The 17129-nt window shown below is 42.8% G+C and overlaps 1 protein-coding gene across 15 annotated transcripts in view; it reads right to left on the bottom strand.

Annotated features, from left to right (window-relative positions):
• Sec31b (SEC31 homolog B, COPII coat complex component) overlaps positions 1-17129 on the bottom strand; it is a 38501-nt gene that overhangs the window by 14750 nt on the left and 6622 nt on the right. For 9 of the 15 annotated variants that reach the window (XR_007349114.1, XM_048807155.1, XM_015494659.2 and 6 more), the window contains 14 exons: positions 12401-12596; positions 12097-12192; positions 10974-11117; positions 10469-10611; positions 9169-9268; positions 8879-9040; positions 8185-8319; positions 4974-5204; positions 3921-3995; positions 3567-3665; positions 3004-3103; positions 2032-2210; positions 1679-1805; positions 1143-1288 (listed from right to left, as the gene is read on the bottom strand). Coding sequence is in view for 14 of the 15 variants with exons in the window: in XM_048807155.1 (XP_048663112.1) it covers positions 1143-1288; positions 1679-1805; positions 2032-2210; positions 3004-3103; positions 3567-3665; positions 3921-3995; positions 4974-5204; positions 8185-8319; positions 8879-9040; positions 9169-9268; positions 10469-10611; positions 10974-11117; positions 12097-12192; positions 12401-12596 (1933 nt within the window). In the remaining variant the exon portion in view is untranslated. The other 6 variants (XM_015494660.2, XM_048807153.1, XM_048807154.1 and 3 more) reach the window with 6 other exon arrangements.

The raw sequence follows: 17129 nt of genomic DNA on the forward strand, positions 1-17129 counted from the left end.
TGTTGAGAGCCACAGCCAAAGGGGCCCCAGCAAACTTCCAGCTGCCAGCAAACTTCCAGCTGCCGGCTGATGATTGGCTCACAGCGGCCCCAGCAACATCTAGCTGATTGGCTCCTCGGCCCCAGCAACATCTAGCTGATTGGCTCCTCTGCGGTGATGCTCATTGGACTGTTTCCCTGCCCTTTCAGACCACGGAGCTGCTCATTGGGGGACTTTTTTTGGCTCCGCCCACGTGACCCAGCCAATCGGCCTCAAGAGCAGGAGGATTGTGGGAGGTGGAGAGAGGCTTGTGTGGGAGAGAGAGGCTTGTGGAAAGCCGGTGGTGGCAGTTGAGGCTCTGAGGATTTTTCCTGAGAGGCTGTTTTGTTTGGCGTGTGTGGTTCTAAAAATAAAGTTAGTTTCTTTTGACAAGTGGCTCCTGATTGTGCCCAGCCAGACTGCGGCAGGTTCAACTGGACTTATCTGGGTCTTGGATTCTTACTAATCTCTGCCTCCTCTTTTTGCTTTCTTTACCCTTTCTGCTAGTACATCATCAACCACAGACTCTGTTATTTTTTTTTAAAGAGAGAGAGAGAGAGAGAATTTTTAATATTTATTTTTTAGTTTTCAGCAGACACAACATCTTTGTTTTTGTATGTGGTGCTGAGGATTGAACCCGGGCTGCAAGCATGCCAGACGAGCGTGCTACTGCTTGAGCCACATCCCCAGCCCCAGACTCTGTTATTGTAATTGTTTCATGTGTGACTTTTGTCTTTCTGTGAATCTGTGACCCCTATCTTCTCTGGTCATTCAATGAGCATCTGATACAATTTAGATTCACAGAAATTTTCACAGAAGCTAATGGAAAATCCAGGCTTACAACTACTCAAATATTGAAAACACTTGTATGACCAAACCTGAAATGGGAAATGTTTATGACGGCTAATGCCCACGCAGCTGCTGCTTATTTTTCTCTGAGGGTAAGAAGTGACATTTCACCTTAGGAGAAGATCCCAGACACTGAGGGACTTTTGCTCCTCCCCAACACCTTGGCTCTAGTCTGTACCCAGAAGACCCACCTCTGTTATCTCTGCACATCCCCACCACTAGCCTCTCCAGAGGGCCTGATATGGAGCGGCCAGAATCCTAAAGAGAAAAGGTACCTGCAGAGCCATGGGGGATGAGGCCTGGTGGCCTTTTGCCCAGCACTCTACTAGCTGTTCCACATTCCCTGAGCACACATAACAGAGTGTAGCTTCAGAGGTTAATGCCCTGCCACCCTCCTGCTCCATGCGAGTCCCCAGCATGTCTGCAGAGAGATACAAATTTCATTAATGACACAGCTTCCCTATGCTGCTCCTCTCTTCTCTGTTTGGAAATAAGTAGAGGATCATGAGCTATGGAAATAAGTAGCTATCTGGTTTTAAGATTACACTAAGGCTAACCTTGCCCTCTGGTGAAAGGCAAAGCTCTCACATTAAGATGTGACACACAAAAGTAAAACAGAAAAATAAATGATCCCTACTGGAAATAGGGACATGAACTGCTATCCATGCTTTTTGGCTGAGCCAGACCCTGGCTCTAACAGTACACCCTGGCCTCCCAGAGTTCAGACTGCTTCTTTGCCTCCTCCTTACTTATGTCCATTAACTCCATGCTGAAGCCATAGTGCTTATCCCAAAGCTAGGACCACACCTACCACAGAGCTCAGGGAATTTCTCTGGCCCTGAGTATGTTAACAGTAAGGCCAGTGCCTCTCTCCAGTTCTTCAGGCTACAGGAACACACCAGATCCTTCCAGTTCTTCTGTACAACACAGGATAGAAGCTATAATAGGATGAGAAGGAAGGAGGCCCTCAGCCATCCATCCACATGGGCAGCAGTCTCACACACAAAGATGTACTAAGAGAGACACTCATGAGCAGGCCTCTTGTTAGACAATTGAGTAGGGTAAAGGTAATTAGAGTACTCTAAACACCAGTCCCAAGGTGTAAACCTCCACCTGACAAGGTCCAGTAATCTCTTTCTTCTTCTCTGCATGATAAACAATTACCGAGGAAATTTTGGTTTGCGTCTTGGCCAAATAGCACTCCTGTGTCCGTTTCAACAGATCTGTGCCCCCAGCCTGAGCCAAGATGATAGCATCAGCAAAACGCTCTTCCTTCAGACACAGCTCCACAGCAGAACTCAGTTCCCCAAGCAGCAGGGCCTGGCTCAGGAGTCCATCAGTGTCTGCAGATAGAGGCATCCCCTCCACATTAGCCTGCCCTCACTTCCTGTCCACTGCAGGGTCTACAGCACACCCTCTCTTGTCTCTATCCCATTCAGCTTTCCTTGCTCCCAAGAAAACCCTCAAGTTTCATTCCTTAACAATAATATGTAGTGAGGTGTCCAGGGGTGACAGGTCTCTAAAGACAAGATTCAAGACAAGGCAGGGGACTTATGTGGCAAGATCATGGGTAATCATGTGTGCTTGCTCAGCATGGAAAGTTCCAAGGCCTTTTCAAAAAAAGATATAAGAATAGTAAAAAATATCTTAGTAGAAGATTTTCTACAGGAAATCATCCATAAAAATATAACCAGAGAGAGCTCTAACTAGTAAGATCCTTGCCAATATTTAAGATGGTGGGAAAGAAGCAGGAGACAAAAAAGGACTATCTCAAGTCCAAGAACTGTCGCGACCCCTCGCCGGCAAGGGAAAACACGACATAGGATTCTTCTTTTAGCAGTTTATCCAGGCCTTGAGTCATGTATCATCTTCTAGCGCCCGCCCCGACACGCCCAAGCACAGCTTAATAAAGCCCCCCGCATCCCAATCCCAAGCCGCCACGTGGATCTCTCTCATAGGGTGGTAAGGGATTGTGCGCCAACTCTCCATAAAAGGAGTTGTTTATCACAGGCCACAGTGGAAGCCGGCGCCATCTTCTAATGGCGGCCACGGAGTTTATAAGAATGGCTTACCACAAAGAACTCTGAGCCCACCTGCTCCCAAGCAGAGATTTTCTCTTCTTTAAGGCAAGGGTACCTTCTGTGATGGGGATCTCCCATGGGGTCATATTCTGAGGAACCAGCTCATCAAAGAAGGCTGAGGATGCAGAGGCATCCTCTGTAGTATGTTTGGAGGCCTGTGTAAGGAAGGATAGAGGTGACTACATAGGAAATAAACCCAGAGGTTCTTTACCACTGAGCTATATCCTCAGTCCTTTTAATGTTCTATTTTGAGACAGGGTCTCACTAAGTTACCCAGGTTGGACTTGAACTTGCAATCTTCCTGCCTCAGTTTCCTGAGTAGCTGGAATTACAGGCCTGTATCATTATGTATTGCTACTATTTGGGTAAGATAATACTAAAAACTAAAAAATTAACCAGTAAGATTTGAGAAGAGCTGATTCAGACACAGCTCCATTTCCAACCCCAAAGCTTATGGACTCTGTGTCTTATTCTGGTTCCAAAAGAGTTGGGAGTTTGAAGATTTTTACAGAAATTAAGCACCTTATTGAGAGCACAGCAAAGTGCCAGTATAGAAGATACTCTAGAGACTGGTGCCCTATACTAGACCAGGTAAAGTTGGCTGGGATTTTATCATACCTGGCTGCAGAAGACTTGTTGTCTGTTACTGTTAAAGTTATCTTTCTTGGGCTGAGGACTCTCTGCTGGCCCCAAGTCCCTCTTCAACCATGTGGTCACCTGCAGAGAGAGATCTAATTTAATACTACACTTTCTAGTTCAAACAAGGCTGAAGTTCTCTTCCCACCTCCATGCCCCATCAACTGAACTAAGATCCTTCAACTACCTTCCAGGGAAAAAGCCTAAATACAAGAAGTAAAATTCTCATTTATGTATTACTTAAGCCTATAAAGTAGTATTCTGAGATGGCTTTCTCTGGCAGAATTCTCTGTTCTCTGCATTAAGTCCATGTTTCAGATGTGAAGAGTAGCTTACCTTCTCTAGAAGCTCATCTTTATTGTACCCTAAAAGCTTTAGGAATTTCATTCTTGAGTCTTGCTCTAAAGTCACCTAAGGAACAGAGAATAACAGAAAAGTCTCCACCAAATGAATGTGAATGGCCCTCCTCCTGCACCAAGCTAAACAGCTGAGCCAGTGTGCCCTCAAATATAGTTCTATCATAGTGCCCTCAGAAAAGCCACCTTTCTCTTTTTCTTCTTCTTGCTCAGCAGTACAAAGACTGACTTCCTGATTACTTCTGTTCTCTTTCCCATTCTGCCATTCCTAGAGCTTGTATCCTACATCATTTCTTACTCTTTCTTCCTACATCTTTCTCAAATTCTTTCCTCTCTCCCAGGTCCTGATGTATACTTTCATAAAGCTCTAGTATGTCTGATGCATAGACCCCAAATTTCTCACAGACCCCCTGGACAGCCCTGTTCTATTTTTTTTTCATCCTCTTAGAATCCCAAAGATTCTAAGTCAGCCAGCTACTTCCCTTTCTTCCTTCAGACCTCTCAATTGCTCATTTCTTTTGACAGATGTAGTACTCTTCCTGGTGCCATAAGCACCTTGACTTTAAATGAGAACTAGAACTGAATCCATGCCTCCAGAGTGGCACCTGCACCCTGAGGCCCACCAAAAGGACTTCCCTTGGGTTATCTGAAACAAACTCAAAGCCTACTTATGATGATGCATCCTTCCAGCTAAACTTCTTCCCTTCCTTCTTTTTCTCCATCCTTCCCATCAACTCCTCTGCATTTGGCATGATACTGTGAAAACTTTCCTTGGCTCTGATAAATTATCCTGAGCATCAGCAATAGCAGCAATCAAGGAAGACATCTCTTACACTCCCCATCTTCACAAGTGGCCTCTAAGCCTCTCATACAGGGTGAAGATTCTGTGTCTAGAAGACACGGGAAAACCCCAGGGGATTAGGCCTCTGCAATCTGGGCCACAGTGTGGAAGTGCATCTCCTGGAGTTGATAGAAACTGGAGTTCCAGGCTTTAGGGAAGCACTGATGAGCGGCCAGCCTTCAAGTTTCCTACCTTCAGGAACTGCCAGAGCATCTTTTCACATGGCAGCAAAGCCTGCTGGCTCTTGTTCTGACAATATTTCATGAGATTTCCTGATCCCAAGGCCTCCTGAAGCTCAAGTGACCTCATCAGGAATTCAGATTCTGTAATGACTTGACTGATGAAGACAAGGCGGGGACAAGGCTGTGGCAACTTCTGGGAAGGGGTACTGGAAAGGCCAAAAGTGACCAGCTTCCCCCCAAACTGGTGAGAAAGAGTAAGAAAGTCAAAGGTTATACCTTCATGCCAAAAACTAACACCATGTCAGGATCACAGGAAAGGCTATTGATTTACCCTAGGGCAGGAAAATAATAAAAAGAGAGCCCCTGGGAGTGGAATAGGATCAGGAATTGAGTATTAAATGTATCTCATACCAAAACCACTTCTTGAATTTTTGGTTCCACCTGTTTAAAACGTCACTATTTGGTGCTCATCCTCCCCCATCCTGGCACCACCACTCTCCCAGGCACCTGGCCTAAATACCTTGGCATTTCAGTCTTCATACCCACTGCAGCCAAGCTCCCCCACCAGGTCCTACTCCCAGTACTGACACACTTAGATTACCGGAGGAGTTTGCTAGCCCTTAGTTTTGGTTTTTTCCTCCTCCAACCCAAATCTCAGATTCTCCCCTATTGCTGTACCACCTGTTTTGTTTGTTTTTCTCTTTAACATATTGATTTTATATTTTTTCTTCATTCCTCTTTCTTTTTTAAGTATTTGTTCTTCTTAGATATATATGACAGTAGAGTGTATTTTGACATATGTACATGAAGTATAAAATTATTCTAATTAGGATCCTATTCTTGTGGTTGTACATGATGTGGAGCTTCACTGGTCATGTATTCATATATGAACAAAGAAAAGTTATGTCCAATTCATTCCACTCTCTTTTCTAATCTGATTCCCATCCCTTCCCTTCATGTATCACCTTTGCTACTTTGGAGATGGTAATGGCTTCACAGGCCTCAAGAAAACACTTACATTGCTCTTTCTAATGTGATCAAAATCTCAAAAAGTCAGGGCCGAACTTGCCTTTCCCAGCATTGCTTTCTCTCTCTGTTCATTTATATGATCACTCCACATCACCAAAATGCCCAGTTCATCCCTACTTCTGTGCCTTGACACACAGTACCACCTCTACCTGCAGCATCCATCTTGCCAAATTTGATACTTGACATAAAACACCTGGCACAAAATAGGAGTGTAGACAACTCCCTTTCTTCAGGAGTTCTCAACCTTGATTGCATATTAAAACCACCTTGGAGAGCTATCCAGTGTCGCCAGACTCTAACCCAGACAATAATATCAGAAACTTGGTGTGTGAAGGAAGGGACAAGCATCAGTATTTTTTAAAGCTTCAGGTTATTTCAATGTGTAGCCAAGGTTGGCAACTACAGCTTTACTCCCTATTCATTATTTCCTTTCCAAAGACTCACACCCCTCAGTGAATTTTCCAGTCAGAATTATTTTCTCTCTGGATTCCTTAGCACAAATTCTGCACCACAGCTTAGAATTCAACAAAACCATTACATCAGACCATTTCGATTTTCATAGTACTTGACAATTTCATAAGGTGCTTACATGGTTTTCATCTGAGGTTCATGACAAGTCACTAACTTAAGCTTGGCAGGTACTATCCCTGTTTTATAGATAACAAACACTGACATCTTCTGGGTGCAGTGGTACACACTTATAATCTCAGCTACTTGGGAGGCTGAGGCAGGAGGATCTCAAGTTTGAGATCAGCTTGGGAAACTTAGTGAGACCTTCTCTCAAAATAAAATTAAAAGGGCTAAGGATATAGCTCAGTGGTACAGAACCACTGGGTTCAATCCCAGTAGCAAAACAAAACAAAACACTATAGTCCTGAAAGGTTAAGTGACTTATTCAAGGATACCCAGCTAATAAATGACGGAGCTGTGGTAAGAATTCAGGCTTCCTGACCCCAGAATTCTTCATCTCACTACCTACCTCCTTTTTTTTTTCTTTAAGCTCACTGCTGCTTGAGTGTCTTCATCTTACCTTCCTAATTAAGTTATTGGCTCTAAAAACATGAACCTCTATTTTTAAAAAAGTATTAGTTGTAGATGGGCACAATACCTTTAATTATTTTTATGTGGTGCTGAGGATCAAACACAGTGCCTCACACGGACTAGGTAAGCACTCTACATTGAGCAACAACCCCTGCCCCTGAACCTTTATTTTTATATATATGTTTTCAACTCAAATCTGATATTTTATTTAAAGCATTGTGCTGGATGCTTCAGGGCCTTGCTACTCAAAGAGTTGATCTTTAGACCAGCAGCAAGGACATCACCTAAGAATCTGTTAGAAAATCAGAATTTTGGGCTCTACCCAAGACCAAACAAGCCACAATTTGAATTTTAATAAGATCCTCGCGTGATTTTTATATACATGAAAATTTGAGGAGCACTACTTTTGGAATATAAAAATGAACAAGACATGGTCCCTACCCTTATGGACTCAATTACTTAGAAGGCCTCCAGAAAAGTATACGAATAACTTTAGTACAGTTAGAACATAAGTCGGGAATACAGAAGGGAGGTCAAGTTTCACTAGGGTTAAAGTCAGGCATCTTGTCACAGGTTCAAAGCCAGCCTCAGTAACTAAGTGAGGCAATGAACAACTTAAAAAGACCCTGTTTCAAAATAAAATATAAAAAATAAAGTTGGGGGCTGGGAAAGTGGCTCAGTGGCTAAGTGACCCCGAATTCAATCCCTGATACCAAAAAAAAAAAAAAAAAGTCAGGCATCATGGAGGAGATGGTACGTAAGTGGGTGGCCTGGAAAGGCCACAGGAGGATTCAATGGGCTCAGTAGGGTAAGGTACCAGCAGAGGCAAGGGAGCTGAGGAGTTATTAATGGAACAGAAAGGAGTCACATGTAACTGGAACCTATGTTCTTTCCTTCTTTGTACTCCTTTTCATCAGTTCAAATATGTAAGTGTTAGGGAAATCTCAGGTGGAATTTTAGGCCATTCTCTACAACCAAGAGGTCTAAAACAATCAATTGTTTTTAGACACAGAAAGCAGGGTTCGGAATAGTTGACGAGTAGAGAGAGAAACTAGGGGCAGTGGGAATAAACCTCCTACTGAACTTCACTCCTTGCTGGGCACATGCAAGGCTCCACATATACAACCACACCATATACCCATGACACTTACAGCAAATGAAACACCTGCTGGCCTTCTAATCCATTTTGGGGGCTTTTTCAAGGGAGGTATCAATGATGCTTGGGCCACATGCTCTGGTACCTGCAATGGTGGAAGAGGCTGGCCTTTGCTGAAGGAAGAGGAGATCTAGGGGGAAAGACATCTGCATCATCTGCTTGAAGTGGTAGTTTAGCCAGGAACTCCATCTACAAACTCCATTTTGGGAGGAACTCTGAGACACCCAATTTAACCTAAAAAAGCCAGACTCTCATGTTCCAAGGGATGAGGATGGGGATGGAACCGGAAGTGAGGGTGAGACTCCCACACAGTAGGCTATTAGAAACCCTACTATGTTCAAAGTCTATAATGGAGTGTGAAAAAATGGATCTATAGGAGAGAGGGAAGTATAAAACAGTCCATACGCCTGAGATAATGGTCCCAGCACTGGGGTTTAATATACCTAAAATATTCAAGGGAACATCCAAAAACAAGAATCAAGGTGAAAGTCTCCTTTATATTGTAGCAGAAACATACCATCCCCGGAAGACGGGCACTGAAGCAAGGTGCTGCCCTCCCAAATCCAGGACTCTGGTCTGCCCATCTCTAATAGCCCCCACTTCTTTCCAGGCCATGTGTCCTTCTTTCTCCCCAAAAAGATATAAAGATAGCCCCTTCCCTTCATCACTCTCCACCAAGCCCTTCAAACCTTGTCAGCCTGTACCATGTGTTGGATTTCCCAGCTCCTACCCATGACAGAGTACAAACTGATCCAGCCATCAAAGGAGGCAGCAGAGAACACTGGAGGGTTCCGAGGGCACCATTGAACATCTAAGCACCAGCTGCTCTGTGTGGGTAGCTTATACACCACCTAACAGGAGGGAACACAACCATTAGGGACCGTATAGTCCAGGAAACCCAAAGCACATAAGCTCATAGTTGGGATTCCTCTAACCATCTTGTCTCCATCCCAGCACACCCATAGGAGAACCAACCTACCTCACTGTTCCCAAGGTTCCAGCACAAGATCTGGTTGTCCTTGGAACTACTGAGCAGCAGCTCAGCATCAGCTTGGCTCCATGACACTGACAAAATTCCCCTAAAAAGGAAAAGAAAGATGAATTAGCATTTGTGGAATACCTACAATGGGCAAGGTGCCTTATATATCTTAGATAAATTTCAGCCCTATAACATGGGTGGTCTAATTTCATTTTACAAATAAGGAAAACAAGACTTTGAAAAATTAAGTAGCCTTCAGATAGCTGTACAGCCAGAACAAAGTCAAACTCCAGAGCCTGAACCCTACGTGGTGCACAATCCTTCTTCCCCAGATCACTGCTAAATGGCCTGCTTTTCTCCAGAGTAGGATGAAAAATCAGTATGAATCACATGTACACTCATCCCTGTAGTGCTTTCAGCCAAAGAGGATAGTGAAGACCTAATCCTCAGAAGTCCCCGAAGAGGTATAAAGGCAAGAGGTCCCTTTAGCTAGAAAGAATAGATTGTGGAACTGCTTCAGGGCCAGACCTTTCACAAGATAGACAGGAGCCAAATAGTTTTTATTAAGGAGAAATCTTGGAGGAGGTTACCTCAGCATGTAGAAAAATGAATGTTACCTTTAGATCAGAGCCTAGGAACTCTCCCAAGGGGGCTGCTATACTTTGGATCTTAAGTATGCACCAACGGTCCATGGGCTAAAGTCTATGTCTCCGGAGAGGTGCTACTGCAACATAGTGAAACCTTTAAGAGGTGGGGCTACTGAGAAGTCCTTGGGTCATGAGGGTGTGCCCTAAATGGAATTATGGGACTCTGGCCTCTTCTTTATCCTTTTTTGCTCCCTAGTCATTAGGTGACTGGTTTTGCTTTACCAGACACTCCTGCCATGGATTCACGGCCTCACCATAGGTCTGAAAATAATGGGCTAATTGATCATGAACTGAAATCTCCAAAACTATGAGTAAAAATTAGCTTTTCTCTTTATAAGTTGATAATCTCAGGTATTTGTTATAGTGATAGAAAACACAGGGACTAAACATCAACTCAAATATTTCTCATAATGCCATCCCTGTCCCCCTCCCTATAAATTAGATGGAATCACAGGTTCTTCTCCATAACCTCAGGATCTAAAGAACTTCTCTTGGTTATGACTCGAGCTAGTGCTAGCTATGTGTTCACTCAACGGCTTTGAAGCCAGGAAGGATGTTTGGTAGCTAACGTGAGGCAATTCATTGCTTCCTACCCAGGTCAGTTATGCCCCCTCCAATCCCACAGAAGATATGGATGGGTTTTGGGATGCTACCTGCTGTGGCTCTCTAGCACCTTCAGGGGTGAGGAGGCAAAACGTAAGTCCCACAACTGAATCACTGGGAGACGGTCGTCTTCTGAGCACAGCACTAACTGGGTAGCTATGTCTGGGTGCCAGGCCAGGCCCGAGCAATGCATCTGTGAACAAAGCAGATCTCAATGGGTGACATAATCTGACTCTTATTGTTATAAACTCTTTTCTGCCCAATAGGGATGGGACCGTTCTCAGGGTAGGTCTTATGTTTCTTTTATGTGACTGGGAACACCACAGTCATCAGGAGATAAGTGATAATCATGAATAAATAAGGAAGGGCAGAAGCTTCCAAATTAGTTCTATTTACCTTCCCCAAGCATTCATTCCTAATAGGAAACCAACAAAGGGGCTGAATCCACATGTCTAAAAGTTGAAGCAGAACCCTGACCTAGGGCAGAACAGCTCCAAGTGCTTGGTGCAAAAGAGAAGCCAGAGCCAGGCCTATGTTCTGGCCTCCACTACTCACCCTGCTGCTATGATCACTGACTTTGATGATAGGTTCATTCTTCCTGAGATCCCATACAACTGCCTTGCCACTGGGATGAGCAGAAGACAGAATGTGCTGGACTTGCCGGTTCCAAGAGAGTGCCTTGACGTCTTCTAAGGGCTGCTGAGGCAGGGTGTGGGGAGGTGGGAGGATTGTTATTCCCTGGACCAAGTATTATCTGCTATTCCACTTCTTCCAACCACCCACAAGCCCAAGAATAGACACGGGGCTCCCCAAACTAAGATAGTCTCAGAGAACTGGAAATTGAATTTTCCCAGGAAGATGCATTGGGGTACTGATATAGAAGTGGATGAGGTAGGGGTTGGGGGATGACAGACATGCTTGGTTTTTACTCCTATCCCAAATTTCTCCTGAGAGGGTAGAGGCAAGATTTAAAAGCAGTCTTCTTATCTACTACAACAGAAGGGAGAGAAATAGGAAGGTGAAAAGGGAAGGACACGTAGATACCCAAGACCCCCATAGACAGTGAGGCAAAAAAGAAAATCCAATGCTACTTGCAGGATACAAGGTGCCATCAAGTTCATACTTAACTTACCTCACGATACTATAAGCGTAAGACAGAAAAGCCAGGAAGCAAAAAGATGGGCCCAAAGTTACAGACTGACAGAGAGGCACACTCAGAGACAGAAGACATACCAGATCCTGACTGCATCCTTATACATACAGAGACAATGCTGACCCTCACCACAAAATAAGGACAATGGTATGTCCAGGGTCCTACTTTTGCTCCCTTTCTGCTGAGCCCACAGCCCTACCCAACCCCGCCAAACCTACACTATAACAAGTAGCACTTCCATTCCTTTTCTCACTGTCTTTTGCTACACCTGTCCTTCATCTTCATTCCAAAAACTTTTAAAACAGCTAATAACCACAAACCAACCATTCCACACACAGCCCCTGTACCACCCTTCATCCCAACTCTTATCTGGTCAATAGCATGTTAGTCTGTGGTGTTTATTGCCCTCCAGTGGTAAAGTCTGAAATCTACTGTTCTCTGGTTGACTACAGAATTCAAGACTTTACCTGGAAAGATCAGCTGTACATCCTAATAGCCCCAAGGCAAAGAGCCCCCACCCCTCACCTGTGACTTACATCCTGGGGTCATTGGAACGCTCAGATTATTCAAATCCCAAATGAATATTTCAGAATTACTTGCCCCTGAGGCCAGCAGGTTGTCCTGTGTGAATAAAATGCATGTGGAGATAAACTATCTGAGAAACAGATGAGAGCAGGAAAGAGGGAAAAGGACCACAGTTAGGATATCCAAAGCCTCCACTGCAGCCTGGAAAGGGTTCAGAGTTACAGCCCAGAGACTACAAGTGAATGCTTCCATTCAAACCTGTTGCTCCATGGCTTGGCCATGTTTGATCACTGAATTATAGTACCTGGAAATGATTAAAGTCAAGGGCTCTGACAGCTCCTGTGTGCTTCTGTCTCTGGGCAATCACAGGCTCCTTTCCAGAAGACAGGATGTGGGTCACATTGTACAGAGTAAGCATGCCATTGTCTCCACCACCTGCAATAACCCCGGAGCTTTCCAGAAGCCCATTGTCAAAGCTTCCCCAGATCAGCTTGTGAAACCTATAAAGAAGAAGAACCAGCATCAGCACCAACTTAGGTCCATCTCAGTAAGCAGCCTTTGCCTTTTATCAAGACATCAGAACCCCAGGCTGAGACCTGCCCACCTCCTTTATTTCTCAGACACTGAGAATGAAACTCTCCTCTAATTTGTCCTACCCTTTCTCTGAAAAAAATATTCCACCTATATTATACTAGAAATTAGGAAGTCATTGCCTCTGTTTTGTATGGGAATATTTTTTTTTAAAGTTAATGTTGGGGTTATACAGGCCCTGTGATTACTACTTCAAATAGATGACTTTATTTAATCCTCATAACTCAAATAGCCAGATAATAATCACAGCAACTGATGTTTATTGAATACTTACTATGTACCAGGCACTGTTTTAAATGCTTTACATATATTAGATGACTTAGTATTACTAAGTCATCTATAAGGTATTAATAATATCTCCATTTTCAATTAAGGAAACTGAGGCTCAAAGAAGTTGTAAGTCCTCTATAGATAATGCTAGTAATTTCACCCTCATTTTTTAATTAGGAAGTGGCAGAATCAAGGTTCAAAGTCAGCCCATCTTATTCCAGAGCCTGAGCTCTTAATATCACAAAGTACTGCCTCCCACTGAGAGGAAGACCCAACTCTCCTATAACTGCTTAGATCCACAACTGCTATTCCCTCTTCTCTCAAATTGTAAGTGAGAAAAAGACACAAGAACCTCTCTGCTCCATGCCTTTCCCACATGGCTAGCCCATTGGAGCTGCCACATGGCTGCAATGGGCCAGCAATAGAGACATGGGAGAATGAAACATTAAATGCTCCAGATGGGAAACACTTTTTCTTGCTTTCTGAGGATGCTTTTGAGGATACAAGACAGTGCCAGTGTCTTGCACAAAAGAAATAGACCCTGGATCCTCTGCAGACAAATTTGGTCCCATGTAAAACCTACAGGGAAGGATGTGAAGTCCCAAAAGTCTGTTTCACCCACACAGTTGCTAACCAAGGACATTTCCACAGCCCTTTAGAAAAGTAAGATTTCACATCAAATATCATGAGATCCATAGCTACCATGAAATATTCTCACATCCTGGGAACAGCAAAGAAACTGAATGGGGCAATAGGGCAGGAATTTATTTGCTAGGCGTTCGAGCAGAGTCAACCTATCAGGAGTGCAGAACTGAGCGCCAGTTCAGATCAGCTGGCATCTGAGGCAGAACAGTGGAGCTAACACAATGATACATCTGCTACCACCAGAAAGGCAGATTTCTAAGGCTGTACTGATCTTTACAGAAGAATGTGTCCATACTGGTTTAAGAGGCTTCCATATTTCCAAGGACTGGAGCCATCAGAGGGACTGAGTTGCAGAACACAGAGTATAACAAAATGGTTTTTTTTCTGTATGCAGGCAGAAAGTACATTTTTGTTATTCAACCCTTCACTAGTGAGGGTGAAGCTGGCATCTGGAGAGATCATAATAGAGAACACCTGGGTGAAGTTAAGCAAGGTAGGGGACTTGATCACTCAGTGGGCTCAAGTAGTGTCAACAATCTGTTCTGAAAATGAACAAGAACCAGAGATAACCATGGGGAGGAGGGGCAGCATCGAAGGGAGAGGGGGGCCAAATATGACAAAATGTTAATAACTGATGTCTCTGAGTGAAAAGCATGATTGTTCATCATACTCTTCTATAATTTTCCTATAAGTTTGAATATTTTAAAAAATAAAGTTAAAAAAAGATGAAATTTATCCTGAAAAAGGAACTGAGAGGTTTAAGAAGGTATAGGAAAAAGAGTTTCTATAAAAAGATGGGAACCTTTAAACATGAGAGTTTCTCTGCAAAAGGGATTCTCAAGATAATGTGAATAAATTATGACAATAATGGAGACCGTATGGTATTACAGAATGATGGGTGGTTCCTAAAGAAAATATAGGTTCATTGATTCCTACCTGACCTCATTAATAGAATGTCAGAACTACATTTTTTTTTTCAGAGTAGAAAGTAGAGGCTTTATTAAAGGACAGCAGAAAAGACTTCTCCCAGAGGAAGAAGAGGACCCAAGAGATGGAATCCGTGGAAGTGCAGTTGTTTCCCCTTTTTATAGTTCTTTCAGTGATGGAATATAGGTGGGAAGGCCTGAAGTGTGGGCACAGGTGGGGCAAAGAAGTAATCTTCATTAACATTTCTTTGGGATGGGCTCTGGGCCTTGGGCTTTTCCCCGACTTCATTAACATTCCAAGAGTAGTTTCTGCTTTTCCTGGAATTCATTCTCAACATGGCCTCCATTTTGGATCTTACTTGATATTAGACCCGATTTACCTAACTACACTGACTACCTAACTTTAAATCTGGCTTCATTCCCCCCTCTAATTTTGGGAACTCCTTACTGCTGTAAGGAAAGGGGGCGAAGATCGCAGAACTACATTTTTAACAGGAGCACACACAAGTGATTCCAATAAGCATCCATGGCTGAGAACCACTGTACTACAGCTTAGAACAAAAGGGGAAGACATTGAATTTCATAAAATTAGAAGCAACCCTAGCATCCAGCTCATGGTGAAGCTTTTGGCAAGATGAAAGAGACAAGAATGAAAAGAAAAAACTGAGGCCTATGAGATCAGGATGCTATACCGATTAAAGCTCATCTTCGACTAAGATTTAGCACCTTATGATTAGAAATATCTTCAGTGAAGGAACTGAACTGGCACTTCATAGAAGAAAAAAAAAGAATTGGTCAACAAATATATGAAAACATCTGTAGAAATTAGGTTGAACAAATATATGTTCAACATCTCTAGAAATTAGAGAAATACAAATTAAAACTATGCTGAGATTTCATCTCACTCCAGTCAGAATGGCAATTATCAAAATACAAGTAATAATAAATGTTGACGAGGATGTGGGGGAAAAGGTACACTCATACATGGCTGGTGGGACCTCAAATTGGTGTAACCACTCTGGAAAGCAGTATGGAGATTCCTTAGAAAACTTGGAATGGGGGGCTGGAGATGTGGCTCAATCGGTAGCGCGCTCGCCTGGCATGCGTGCGGCCCGGGTTCGATCCTCAGCACCACATACAAAGATGTTGTGTCCGCCAAGAACTAAAAAATAAATAAATATTTAAAAAAAAAAAAAAAAAAGAAAACTTGGAATGGAACCACCATTTGACCCAGTTGTCCCACTCCTATACACAAAGGACTTAAAATCAGCATACTATAGTGACACAGCCACATCAATGTTTATAGCAGCTCAATTCATTATAGCTAAGCTATTGAATCCACCTAGGTGCCCTTCAACTGATGAATGGGTAAAGAAAACATGGTATATATATGCAACGGAATATTACTCAGTCATAAAAAGGAATGAAATTATGGCATTTGTTGGTAAATGAATGGAACTGGAGATTATCATGCTAAGTGAAATAAGCTAATCCCCAAAAACCCAAAGGCTGAATGTTGTCTCTGATATGTGAATGGCTAACACACAATAAGGGAGGAGGAAGGGAAGAATATATGTACTTTGGATAAGACAAATGGGAATGAAGAGAAGGGAAGGAGGTGGGAATAGGAAAGACAGTAGAATGAATCAAACATTACTTTCCTATGTTCATAAATGAATACACAATCAGTGTAACTCCACATCATGTACAACCGAAAAAATGAAAAATTATACTCCATGTATGTATAATATGTAAAAATTCATTCTACTTTCATGTATAACTAAAAAGAACAAATAAGATTTTTTTTTAAAAAAAAGAAAGAAATATCTGCAGTGTAAAAGTTCTTGTTTCCGTGATCTATGCACAACTTCACTTTGGATTTTTCTTTCATTTGCTTAGTAAGGTTTCTTTTGAAAAATCCCAACCTCACGTAAGCAAACTAAAGTAAAAAAGAGTTTGTTCACATCCAGGCTAAAATTGTTGGGGAAATCCAAGTTTCCTTAAACATCAGAATGGTGGAGGCAGTGCTCCAAGCTGGAGAATGAAGGCAATGGAATGGAGCAACGGCTATTGGAGAGACAAACTACTTTCCTGAATACCTACTATGAAAAGGCCACCTAGTATCTACTTTGTATTCTGAACCTCGCCATAGTTTTAATTGCATTTCTCTAATTGCTAGTGAAGAAATGTTTATAGCAGAGCCAGAAAAGTTGAATACTGTGTCCAAAAGGACAGTAAGTGGCAGAGCCAGGATTCGAACCTAGGTCTATCCAATAACAAAGCCCATGTTCTCTCCACTCTATGAACTTGATGCCTCTAGCAAAAATGCAAGTCTTGAGAACAGAAAAACTGAGAAGTACACAAAATGATTTTTTTTCTTCTGAGTACTATCTCTTACATAAGCATCCAAAAAGATATCACAGCATTCTGGCTACCTAGAATTAAGATAAAGGTAGAACAATAGAAAACAGATCACCTACTCTCTCCATGTTATTTAGAGGATATGTCCTACAAAGGCTACTCAGAGACCTAGAACCTCAGTGTAGACAGAGCATAGTATAGCAGATCACACACTGGACTCTGACTTCATTTAGCCAAAGC

This window comes from Marmota marmota, unplaced genomic scaffold (genome assembly GCF_001458135.2).
Source record: "Marmota marmota marmota unplaced genomic scaffold, marMar, whole genome shotgun sequence".
Taxonomy (NCBI): domain Eukaryota; kingdom Metazoa; phylum Chordata; class Mammalia; order Rodentia; family Sciuridae; genus Marmota; species Marmota marmota.